Source organism: Furipterus horrens, unplaced genomic scaffold (assembly GCF_987537825.1).
Source record: "Furipterus horrens unplaced genomic scaffold, mFurHor1.1.pri manual_scaffold_17, whole genome shotgun sequence".
Taxonomy (NCBI): Eukaryota; Metazoa; Chordata; class Mammalia; order Chiroptera; family Furipteridae; genus Furipterus; species Furipterus horrens.
Genome location: NW_028327187.1, coordinates 98,434,945 through 98,448,462, shown reverse-complemented (window position 1 = coordinate 98,448,462; position 13,518 = coordinate 98,434,945). Strand labels below are relative to the sequence as shown.

Below are 13,518 nucleotides of genomic sequence, written 5' to 3'. Positions count from 1 at the left end.
GGAAAGTGGAAGGAGCCTACTTGTAAAGAGGTAAATGAAACATATGCAAAGGGAGTAACAAGCGTGGTCCAAATAAAGGACAGAGACATAGTGTCTAGTCCCAGATTCTCTCAAGTTCTCTTTCCTCTCTGTATATCTAAATAGTTTTTACAGTTGTCTTTCCACTACACCAACAGATTCTGGTCCACTCAAAATACACATTTTGTTTTTCCCTTTGAGGTCAAATAGGCAGGGGGAATAAATGAAGCAAAGAGACTGCATAAAATAATTTCTATGTAAGAGACAATCACTATTTCTTCAATTCTAAGGTCTTATTTTGTATTTGTGCTTTTGTTTAAATATAAAAATAAGTGAAACGAAGGTAATTCATGCCAAATGAATTTCTCTGCTACCACGCACAGTGTTATTTGTAATATAGTATCATCTGTTGTACATGAGTGAGCTTAGTGATTCATAGAAGAAATTTTTTCATGTATCAATCATTAATGTTCTTGAGCTCCCACTAAATGTGTCACTATTGTATCAGTGACATAGGTCATTCTAATTAATTAAAAGTATGAGGAATCACTCCTTTGGATAGAAAGAGTCCCTCTGGAGTCTGACTGGTGAGTGGTCATGTCTATATTTCAGCCTTTTTGCTCCCAATACAGGGCAACCATTTTTCTGGCCACAGCAAAAAAAGTGATAGAGAAACTCCTTATAAAACTTATATTCAAGTACATGGTTGTCAAAGATATGGAAATATATGCAACTGAGCATCCCCTGCTTCCTATATTTCAAACTAGTGGCTTGTCACTACAGTCGTTTTATTTGCAAAGTTATCATTGCACAAAGTTGAATCTTCATTTATATTTGGATCTCTTAAAATGTCTTCATAAGGAAGACACTGCTTTTTAGCTTTGATATAAAAAGCTGTTGTATACATAGACATTTCTCTTCCATGCCATGCAATGCAATGCGATTAAAACCAATGGAAATTTCCAAATATCAGAAGAAACTAAAAAAGTTTTAAATTTAGGGAATAGTTCATGGATCACAAACAATGATTATGCATTAAATTTAATTAATTTGTAACATTTGATAGCTCTAAAGAGAATAGTCAATGCAGTAAACACTAACTTCTACGATTTCAGAGACATGGATTTGCTGTTCTACTTCTTCCCGGACAGAGCAATTTTTAAATGCTACTCCAGTTTCCTTAAACAAATGGATAGCATATGTTGATTTTTCCTAATGACACTGTGGTGTTCACCACAAAAATGGAAAAATACATTGTGATTTATTCCTCATATCCATAAGTTAAATCACTTGACTCTAATTTTTTAAACCCAGTTTACTGAGGTGACATTGGTTAATAAGATCATACAGGTTTCAAGTCTACATTTCTTTGATACATAATCTGTATATTGCATTGTGTGACCACCACTCAAAGCCAAATCATCTTCCATCACCACATACTTGCCCCCCTCTACCCTTTACTGTCCCCACCCTCTTCCCTTTGGTAACCACCATACTATTGTATGTGTGTATGAATTTCAGTTTTATATCCCACATATTAGTGAAATCATATGGTACTTAGCTTTCTCTGACTTATTTCTGTTTACATGATATTTTCAAGGTTCATCTATGTTGTTGTAAATGGCAGTATTTCATCTTTTCTTATGGCTGAGCAATATTCCATTGTACATATGGACCACATCTTCTTTATCCAATCATCTAACGAAGGATATTTGGGTTGCTTCCATGTCTAAGCTATTGTCAAAACTGCTGCCATGAACACAGGGGTGCACATATCTTTGTGAATAAATATTTTCAAAATTTGGGGGTAGATACCCAGAAGAGGGATTGCTGGGTCATACAGCAATTCTATTATTAATACTTGTGGATCTTCCATACTGTTTTCCATTGTGGTTATATCAGTTTACATTCCCACCAGCAGTGAATGAGGGGTCCTTTTTCTCCACAACCCCTCCAACACTGCTTATTACTTGTTGAAAATTGTCATTTTACCGGCACGCGAGGTTCAAGATTCAGCCACTGGCTCATTAACTCACTTCATGGATGTTGTAGCAGGATGGGAAAATCTATTCTCTTGGTCTCTGTTGATCATACCATCATGTGGTAAAAACATTTTAATTTTATTTAAGGGTAGAAAGCATTGTATTCTCTGGTCCCATATACATAGATATTATTTTCCCCAACAGGGACAGAAACACATACCTCACTTGGGCTTAACTGTCTCCCATTTCACATTATCAGAGTGTCAACGCCTTCCATGAATTTTCCTGGAATTTCCCAGGGACTTATAGTCTTAGCATAACTTCAATGTCTGATTTCCTATTATTCCCACTCTCCTCTTTTGATCTCATCTCCTGTCCCATAGATACTATCTTCACTCAGGCCCTTATTCAGTCAAACAGGTGCCATGACACCTTTTCCACATACAATCCTCTCTTTACTAAGATGCCACTGAATTCCTATTTCTTTTAGCTCTTTCTTGATCTCTTGTGCAAGTCTCCTCTAATATGAAGAATTAAGAAACATGTCCATAAAAAATATTTTAAAAGATTCCCCTCCCCAATGAATTCTGCCTCAGTCTGTCTGTATAAATATTATACCATTTCTGGTTATTAGGAATGGGAGACAGTTCTTTATCCTTTAGCTACAAAATATACTTACTGGGGGTGTGATGAACAAATTACCACAATGCCACTATTCTAAGATGTACATTTGTCATATTTGAGGCTTTTGAAATTGAGAGAAAACACAATTTATGTTCATGTTTAAGGTGGCGGTGTTCCTTGTGATTCACAACAGCTGTAATTAAATCAGTGGTGCATCATACAATTAATATGTCCTAGATGTGATAAAATATGATATTAATTGTTTTTCAGGTTCCTACATTACTCTTATCATGACTAGAGGTTTAGAACATATTTCATTATCAGGCTAATGTGATGGAATAATATAATGATAAATTCTAAAAGAACATAAAACATTCAATAGTGAATTTTATGGCAATGTGTACTGACTTTTTATTAATAATGTATTGTCTATTAAAGAAGAATTTCATGAAAGCAGAATGTGCAGAACAGAAATTATAGTTATAAGTATAATGACAGTGAATAGTGACTCCAATGGCATTTAACAGATGTTCTATTTTCTAAGTAACAGCTGCTTGATGCATTCATTGTACCAAGTTAATGATCTGCTAGTGTTATTTCACTTCACAGATAAATTACTGTGCTCTCTTTAAAAAAGAAGATGTAATTTTTCATGGAATGATAGTATAACAGACTTTAGAAATAAGTAATAGTTCTCATGCTTTTATAGCTAAGAGGAGTGATGAGTTGAGGTAATTATCCGGATAATCTAGGACCAGAGGCCAGATTTCTGTAAACTGCATGAAGTGATTGCTTAAAAAAAATATAGGACATGGTTGGCTGAACTGCATGTAGATCTTTGAAGACTGCTTGTATCTCATTATCTAGTGGTTCTCAAACTTCTCTATTAGAAACACATGCCACTCTTAGGCCAATTAAATCAGACTCTCTGAGGGTGGGACCCAGGCACTGGTAGTCTTTTAAAGTGCCCTCAAGAATCACTGGCAAAACAGAATGATGCACTCTGTCACAAAATTTTATCCAGTCATTGTCATTACATTTTCAAACTGAAGTGACAGCAGAAGGATAACTGAGGAAACTTATAATTGTTCCTTCTCGTGTTAAATATTAGAAAAACCTGTCCCTGAAAGAAATATGAACATCAAATTGACTTGTTATGTAAGCAGCTAGACATCAATTATTTTGCATTATTTAACACCCTGAATTAAATTCAACATTTCTATGTGTTTGTGATTCTCTGAGGCTACTCTTGGTATCCCCAAGATTACTGTTAATAAAACCTAATGGTCGATTTATGAAACCTGTCAGAACTGCACCATCCAAACACTGATAGATTTAAAGTATTACAGGACCAAAACAGTTTTTTAGGGAATTATATTTGATCACTTTAATTTTCAGATAACACTGTGGGTAGTAAATGGATTTAATGTAGCTCAATTATTTAACTGACTTTGAATTTCTGACTACTGAAACTAAATTAGAAGTAAATGAAATTCGTTAGTAATTCAATCAGAAAACTACAGATAAAAACTTCGTTGAAATTCGTATTTTTCAAAAATAATGATTATCACATTATAAACTTCTACTTACATAATATTTACTTCCAAAAGTTACATGTTTGTGCTCAATTCATATGCAAAACAAGTGTGGTCAGTAATAAGATGTTTAGAATTGATTTATGTATATCCAACTAATCAGAGTGATTTTAAGACATTAATAAATAATATTTAAAATCTAAAATCAGACCAGTAGCAACTGACTATAGACTATAGCAGGTGACAAATGCACGTAATTTTCATTTTCTTATTTTCATGTGCACTTATATACTCTGCACTTTAAATTTAACCGTTCTGTATTGTATTTGATTTTTAAAAATTTTTAAATTGTTTTTCTGTTACAGTTGTCCCATTCTTCCCCCATATGCTCTCCCCTGCCCCTCTGTCTCTGCTCTATAGATGTCAATCCACATTTCTCATCTCATCCTCATAAATTCCAGGGACAGAGATGTGTAAGGTGTGAAGGGCTGGATGATGTCTCAGCACTAATGGGGGAGCGGCGCCACAGTTACGGTCCCCCGTGGAATCCCTGTTGTCCCCACCACAGCAGCTAGGACTGGGCCATGCTTTTAAAAGTCTTCATATTAATTTTGCCCTCTTTATCACTACTCCAGAGGAGGCACCTTGTCTGAATTTACAAACACAGTGAAAGAGCTCCTGGGCTTTAGAAATTTTAAATTAGCATTAATAGTTTAACTTTCGATTTCCACTATTAAACTTGTTTGTCACTTGTGACTGTTATTCTAAGATGTCTGCTTCCTGTCGCTTTAATTTAAAATGGTTTTCTTTCACCTTCTGAAGAGTTTGGACTTCCTTTTAAATGCATCAATCCCCCCCCCCCACTAACTGCAATTTGGGAGCATGGTCGCAAGGCACAAGGTGACAAAGCAGTTTTCTTGCCCCTGGCTGTGCCTCCAGCTAACCAATCTGGCCACCATCCTAAGGTACTTCGGGAAGTTCTTCCATTCTTTCCCTTGTGAGACTGCTAAGCATGTGATCTGGGATACGCAAGGGATTCTCAAGGTATAGTCTTCAGCAAGTAGATGGCACCTGTAAACACCTGGAATCCTGCAGCGTACCACTCAGTATCTTTTAGAAGATCTACATGTTCTAACAGCTGTGGTTCTGCATGTGTGACCACAGAATTTTGAATAGGAGGAAAACTTAAATGAAAGAATTGATTTTGGAAAGTCTGCTTCTACAATAGCCCTGCCCTATCAAAAAGATCTTGCAGGGCCCAACTCATGATACGCATTCCTGAAGAAAACATGGCAGAAGTTCAGGGTCAGGCTTCTGAGACTGTTTCTGCATGGAGGCATGCCTATAGATAAATGACAGCAGAAGCCCTTTTATTATGTTTATTATAACAATACCAATAAGGGTGTTGTCTTGTTCACCATCCCTCCAAGTCTTCCTTCTGAATATAAATTCTACAAAAGCTTGCATGTGACTAAGTACATTCAAGTATTTAATGACTGTTTTGAAGATTTGGACAATTGAATCTAGTAGGTATATTTCCTTCTGTATCAGTTATGTAAAATGAATAAAATCTAGAGATTGTAGGTACAATACTATGCCTATAGCTCATATGACTATTATACACTAATTTTTTTAGTGGGTAGATCATATGTTAAGTGTTCAAACAAACAAAAAAAAATGTTTAGTTGCTTGTTTTGCCTGATCAGAAGCTTGGTGCCACACTTTGAGGCTTTATTTTAACTGCCTAGTCCACCACCCATGGGAGAGTATGTCTATTATTTCTCTACTGAAATTTTCCCTTTCTCTAGTTTTCTAATTAAATTATCTTTGATAGGCAAATCCCATCTATTTCTTTAAGCCACCCTAAATAATCATTTTTTTCTGGAACTAGATCTATAATAAATAATCATAATTTAAATATAGTAAAATAAAACTGAAAAGATTTCATTGTAGTCAATATATTGGAACTAAAGGTCAAATAAACATTTCATTGGTAATTTAATTTTATGTATATAAGAATATTTTATCTAGACATTCAAATATTTTCATATTTAAATAATATAATGCTCTTAGATCAACAGAACTAAGAGAAATTCAGTAGGAATAAAGGAAACAGTTTAAAAATAAATGGACTATATTCATATTTTCTCTAAGTCAAATATACTTACAATGATTGGTAAATACATTTAATGTCTTGCATTTAAATGAATAATCAATTTATTCTGAAAAAAGAATCTGGCATTTGTCCTTTAAAATGGCAGATGAGACCAACATTTTGAGTCAAGATCTCCATCTACCAAGAGAACATGTCAAATAAGAATGTACTGTATGCTCTAAGTAGTTGTGGGGTTTCATTTATGAGAGTGATTATTTTCATATTAAAAAAATTAGAATCATAAATGTGACTGCTGTAGATCTGTAGGTCACATGTTTTTATTATATGATGGTGATTTTTGAAGAAGCTTCAACACCTTGCAAATGAGTCTATTAAAAATTTAAAAATTATGTAATTTAGATGCAAATGCGTATACTTTGCTTTGACCACTATGAGTTTTCAGAGTATATCATTAGCAGTTTAGTGTTATAGAATATCCAGAGAGAGCAATAAGTTATTATAAAAACGAAGAAATGTCAGTTTTCTATACTTGTTTCCTGATGGATGTCAAATTAGTATTATTTCCTGGTTTTAGAGAAAACACTTTCCAAACAGACTCAATAAGCTGACGCATCTCCAGACCACTCAAGCCTACTCATATGACAAGATGATCTAGAAATCTTTGCCAAGTTCATTGTCTCACAGAGTTCGTATGTGGCATACTCTTATAACTGCACCTCAGTTTTAAATTGTAGTCAGAATTTTTCAAATTCCTTTCATATCTAGCTCTACTCCTCTGTAGCACCAAATTAGCATTCCACATTATATTTACAAAAGCTATCCAACTGATGTGGGCTGAATTGTGTGACCGCAATATTCATATGATGAAGTACTATTTTTCCTTTTTACTGAATTTATTGGGATGATGCTGGTTAACAAAATTATACAGGTTTCAGGTGCACAATTCCACAACACACCATCTGTACACTGTATTGTGTGTCCACCACCCCAAGTCAGGTCTCCACCCATCACCATTTAGCCCGCATTTATCCTCCTCTACTTCCCCCCTCCCCCCAGCAATCACCACACTGTTGTAAGTGTCCATAAGTTTTTTTTTTCTTTTTCTTTTTTGTTCATTCCCTCTACCCCTAACTAAACCCCCACCTGTCGCTCCCAACTGTCGACCTGCTCTCTATCGATGAATGTGTTTCTATTTTGCTTGTTAATTTACATTGTTCATTAGATTCCACATATAAGTGAGATCAAATGGTTCTTGTCTTTCTCTGACTGGCTTATTTCACTTAGCATAATGTTCTCCAGGTCCATCCATGCTGTCGCAAAAGGTCAAATATATGCTTAAATCCTAATCTGAATACTGCAGAATGTGACCATAATTGGAGGTAGGGCATTTAAAAAAGTAAGTTAAAATAAGATCATTAGGGTGGGCCCTAACCCAATATGACTGGTGTACTCATAAGAAGAGTGATTTGTACACAGGCAGGTACAGTGGGAAGATCATATGAAGACGAGAGAAAACAAATATTTACAAGGCGAAGTGAGAAGCCTCGGAAGAAGCCAACGCTGCCGAAACCCTGACCTAGGACTTCTGTTCTTCAGGCCACCACGTCTGTGCTACTTTGTTACAGCAGACCTAGAAAGCTAATGCAATCATTGAAACTGCACATGAACAATCAAAGGAAATGTCCATAATATTAAGGGGAAGCCTGGGTCATATTCATGAATCCTCTACCTGTATTGCATGCCCCATGCACATTTTACTCTGTCTCATACTTTAATAGATCATAAGACTTCTCTGGGCTTTGTGTTTGTTTATGAGTACTTATGGTGGAAACTACCATCAGTCATGTGTACTCAAACAGAGAGACAGCTCATGTAGGCTTTTTGCTGCCTTCGTCTTATGATGTAAAAGGCAGGGGTGATACTGCTCTGGCCAAAAGCAATGTACTGTATTCTCCCTTTCTTTATATTAGTATAAGATCCAATCACCATTTTAGCAGGACACACTGGCCACCCAGTTAGAGACCATCTTTTGCTTCTCTCCCTGGAGGCTAGATAGGGTCACGTGACTAAAATTTGGCTAATGGAATATGAGCAGAGATGGTGCACAGAGCTGTCATAATATATCTTGATGAGAGAGCTGGTTGTCCTCTCTCTGCCTTCTCCCTTCTTTCTGAGTGCTGAGATCCAGGAGTGGTGGTGAGGAACACTTTTACTATGAGAATACATGTGCTCAGAGGACTGCTGGACAACAGAGTAAGAGGGAGAATTTCATGGAGAAAAGTTACTTCTCCCACCCAGAACTTCCACGAGATAGAAACAAGCTTCTTTCTTATAGCAGCCCAGTCTGCATCTAAGTATATGATTGTCATTGGTTCAAACTAAATCATCACATAAAAATATAATATCTGCTTGGATGATAAGGAAAAAATAAGGCCAATGTAATTTTTAACCTATACCTTATGTACACTCACTAGTAGAATAATTTCCATACACACACACACAGCCACACATACCACATATGTCCATATATATTGTCCTGATCTAACAAATACAATTCAACACCTTATCTCTAACAATAAACCTATTCTGAATGGGAAAGAAAAAGAAATGCATTTACAACTATCTATTCAAAAAATTATATGTGACAAAATTTTATATCTACTTGTCTTCTAAACCTACATAAACAAAATCAGTTATCAGTATTTGTCTTGCTGTATGGTTTAAGTTTTTACATAATGAAATTAAACATTCCTAACTTTGGTTAATCTAGATAGCCTTGTTGAATTAAAAATAAAGCACAGCACCCTGGCTGGTGTGGCTCAGCAGATTGAGCACTGGCCTGCGAACTGGAAGGCTGCAGGTTTGATTCCCAGTCAGGGCACACGCCTACGTTGTAGGCCAGGTCCCTGGTTCAGGGTGTGTAACAGGTAACCGATCAATGTTTTTTTTGCACATATTTCTCTCCCTCTCTTTCTCCTTCCCTTCTACTCTCTCTAAAAATAAATAAATAAAATATTTTTAAAAAGAAAGCTTTTACACATCTAGTTACTACAGGAAAGTATTTGTTAAAAAATCAAGGAGGCAGGGTGTGCTATGATTTCTTATAAATTCCCTATGCTTCGGCAAAGTTTAAGGTGAAAATGAATTATAAATATCAATTATTTCCTTTATGTCAACACACTTTCTAGGAATGAATGAACTGAAAAAAGTGAAGTTATGAGTGCCTCGACCTAAAATTTAGGGAGCAACAATGCCTGATTGGCTGTCAGAGAAACAGCAACAATTTCTCAGCTGAGGATTAAAGAAAACTCGGTGCCCTTTGGTGATGGGAATGATAGCAGCTGCACAGAGTGCTTGAGTTTTTTTTTTTTTTTTAATTTTTTTTTATTGTGACATAAGCAACCTGCTGATCTCGCGAGACCCGTCTGGCCTAACTGTCTGCAGTCCCTGTAGCCTCACCTTCTTCATGGGTACAGAGTCCGTCTGGGCCGTCAGTGTTAGGCAAACTAGGAAACAGAGAATCTCATCCTTGGACCCACTTTGTGATTAATAATGGATGTCTTTTTAAAGGACTTATTCATAAGCTACCTAATTCTAAACAAGCTTTGGGGAGACTTTTGCTGAAGCTTGCAATTGGTTTTATCATGGACTTGACATGTAAAGAGTTAAACTACTGATGAATTTTTGAGAAAGGGAAATGAAGCAAGATAACATTTATAATTCTATTATTGTTGCACATTACTAGTTCCTTATGAGATTACGCAACTGGGTGTTTCCCTGCATGCTAAAAATAACCTTCACTGGTTCAGGTTTTACCTTCCCCCAGGCAACTTCAGCATCCAAATTGCTAGGCATTCCTTCAACTGCTGATCTCTTTGTCAATTCCGAGTCTGTAGCTGCCAGCCATTCTGTCAAGGTGTTCATTTCCTTTCGCATTTTACGGGACAATTTCAAGCATTTCTCCAACTGTTGCTTTCTTTCTGTTACCTGAAAAGAATGATCATAACATGTATTTTGGTCTACTTTTTCAGTTTAGCTTCAGTTATAGCCACTCCATTGGAACTTTGCTATTTTCATCATTTTAAAATAATCTTTGTCTTACTTATTAAAAAGAACATTTTTATATATTATTGTACTTTATTGTTGTTCTATTACAGTTGTCCCAGTTTTTCCCCGTTGCTCTCCCCTCCCCTACCAACCCCCCACTCCCACAGTCAGTCCCCACCTTGTGGTCCATGTCCATGGGTCATTTATCCTAGTTCCTTGAATAGACCCTTCCCCTTCTTTCCCCCCTCCTTCCCCTCCCCCCTACTGTTTGGTCACTCAGTCTGTTCCTTGTTTCCATGCCTCTGGTTCTATTTTGCTCATTTGTTTGTTTTGTTCATTAGATTCCTCTTACAGGTGAGATGATATGGTATTTGTCTTTCACTGCCTGGCTTATTTCACTTAGCATAATTCTCTCTAGTTCCATCCATGTTGTCCAAAGGATAGGAACTAAAAAGAACATTTTTGAAAATGTCTATGCCCTGAATATTAGTAGTAAATAAACACAACTTAGGAGAAATGAGGTCCTTTCTCCAAATGATGGTGTCCTGTATCAGGTAGAAAGAAAAGCTAAAATTATTTTCTCTCATGTGAATAATTTATGGCCATTTATAAAAAATAAGTAGAATTATGTAAGCCAAACTGAAGATATGATGATGCATTTCTTTTAGAAAACCTTCAATCATTGGTCTAAGAGATAGACCCAGAGGTTTGCAATCCTCCATATGCACATGGAGCTTGCTCTTGCAGCTAAGAAATCAAGATGAAAAAAGAATACTAAGTCTCTGGAGAGGCAAAAGTATCTGTATATTGCTTACCATGGCTAATGTTACTGTTATTACATCTGTAAAGTGACTATGTTTGCACAAAAACAACACACAAAAAGAGGTCACCTCGTCTTGAAACATGCTTTTGTCACCAAATAGGAATGGAAAAAATAATTCCAAAACAAACTTTTCACTCTCATTAATAGAGAAAATCATAATGTGATCCTGTGTTCCAGTTCTTAGTGTTGAACTCAAAGACCTCCAAAATCAAATTCTCCCACATTCTCATACAAAGAAGGGACAAATATGTATTACTCCACTGCCTCTCCAGGTGCACCCATGTTTTGTAAGTGTGTAAGTTGGTTGGCTTAATACAAAGCCCAGAATGTCTTCCGCACGTGTGTGTGTGTGTGTGTGTGTGTGTGTGTTCTATAACTGAAAACACATTTTAAAAATGTCAAGTGCTACAATCAAACACCTTGGAACTTTAATATAAATTCCAAATACTCAACAAAATTTACTAGTTTCTTTAACAGAGGTGTATGTAAATTTAAAAAATGTTTAGTTGCTGAGGTTGCAACTAAATTTTCCCTTGTATGTTTCCCTTCAGGGAAGTAAAAGCATCTGCCCTTTCGACTATAAGGATTTTACTCATGTAAAATATGAGTAAAATATGCAAAGAAAAAATATATACTTGATGAAGTGTTTCTATGCATAGTTATTTTTTTCTATGCACTACTGGTAGGAAAAAATTGTAGATTCACCATTTCAAAGAAATTCTATGTTGTGCTGGCCAGGCAGTTCAGTTGGTTAGAGTGTTATTCCTGACACGCCACGGTTGCCCATTTGATCCCCAGTCAGGGCACATACAAGAAGCAACCAATGAGTGCATGAATAAGTGGAAAAACAAACCGATATTTCTCTCTCTCCCCTTTCCTCTCTCTTTCAAAAATCAGTAAATATTTTTAAAAAGAAATTATATCTTCCCAGAGTTAATGTATTACAAATTTTTATTTATTCTATTTTGTTTATATCCAGCTAAATAGGATTTCATAAAACAGGAAACACTGCCATCTTAAGGAAACTTGAGTTTTACACTTTGTGTGTGTGTGTGTCTGTGTGCAGCAGAATACATTGAAAGGAGTGCCACCTGCAGGAGAGTATTTCAACACTTATTGTTTCATGAACACTTAAAAATGTGAGGCTGATGAGTATTGAGGTTTTGAGTATCTGAGGCTAATATAAATAATGCTATTTATGTATCTTTCCATAAAAATCATATCACAGAGAAGCCACACGAGGAATTATAAGTATTAATACATATAGGGTGCTAGGTGTAAAATCTCTTAATAAAATTAAATAGATTTTTAGATATAAGAAACTCTTCAACTTTTATTCATTGAACAATTAAGGTAAGTTGGTGACGGAAACAAACTAATAAAAGTGCGTTAAGGAAGACGCTATGGACTGAATTGAATCCCCCTCTAAAATTAATATTGAAGTCCGAACCTCCAATCTCCAATGAGACTGTACCTGGATACAGGGTTTTTAGGAAGTAATTAAAGACAAATGAGAGAATAGGGTAGGACTCCAGTCTGATAGGATTGTGGGCTTAAAGAAGAAAAAGAAAGATAGTCATTCTCTCTCTCTCTTTCTCCCCTCCCTCCTCCTTTTCATACCAGGTGAGGACAAAATGAGTAGGCTGCTACCTGCAAGCCAGCAAGAGTGCTCAGCAGGCTTGATCTGGAACTTCCTAGCCTCCAGAACAGTGAGGAATACATTTGTGCTGGTTAAGTAACCTAGCCTATGGCATTTTGTTATGGCAGCCTGAGGTGACTGATATAAAAAGATAACATATATTGACTTGAGCAAATACAGCCATATGAATTCTGAAGATGTTTAAAATAGAAGGGTTTGTCTTTTTCGATGCAAAGAATAATTTATTATGATACACTTTGTTTCCCCTAATTTATTAAACAAAACTACTGGGTTGAAGCAGCTTGGAAAATTTAAATGCAGATGATTTTTCTTAAGAGAAGGAACACTACAGCATTTTTGTAACATGACACTTATAAATATGCCCTTTGTCATTAATGTTTCTGAGGTTTATTTCAAAAATAAATTTTTGCCCAACATGTTTGCTGTATTCTGTCATGCTATTAAAGCTAAGTGTGATTTCTCAGTAATGTTTCATTTTGCTTTAATAATACTGTCAAATGTTACTTAAATCTTAGCTGAGCACACACACACACACACACCAACCTTTTAGGTAGCTTAGAGTAATGTAAACTAATGGGATAGCAAAGGTCAGGTCAGTCCTTGTTGTTGAAAAATCATGTTTTTTTAAATACTTTTTATGAACTATCATTATTTTGAAGCATCAAAGCTCTAAATTTGAGGGACGTGAGATTAACTATACTAGACATGCCACA

The 13,518-nt window shown here is 35.8% G+C and overlaps 1 protein-coding gene across 1 annotated transcript in view; it reads right to left on the bottom strand.

The window, feature by feature from the left end:
* DMD (dystrophin) overlaps positions 1–13,518 on the bottom strand; it is a 1,939,482-nt gene that overhangs the window by 1,154,265 nt on the left and 771,699 nt on the right. The window contains exon 34 of the mRNA XM_090265340.1: positions 10,092–10,262. Coding sequence (XP_090121466.1) covers positions 10,092–10,262 — 171 coding nt within the window. The remainder of the gene's footprint in view (positions 1–10,091; positions 10,263–13,518) is intronic.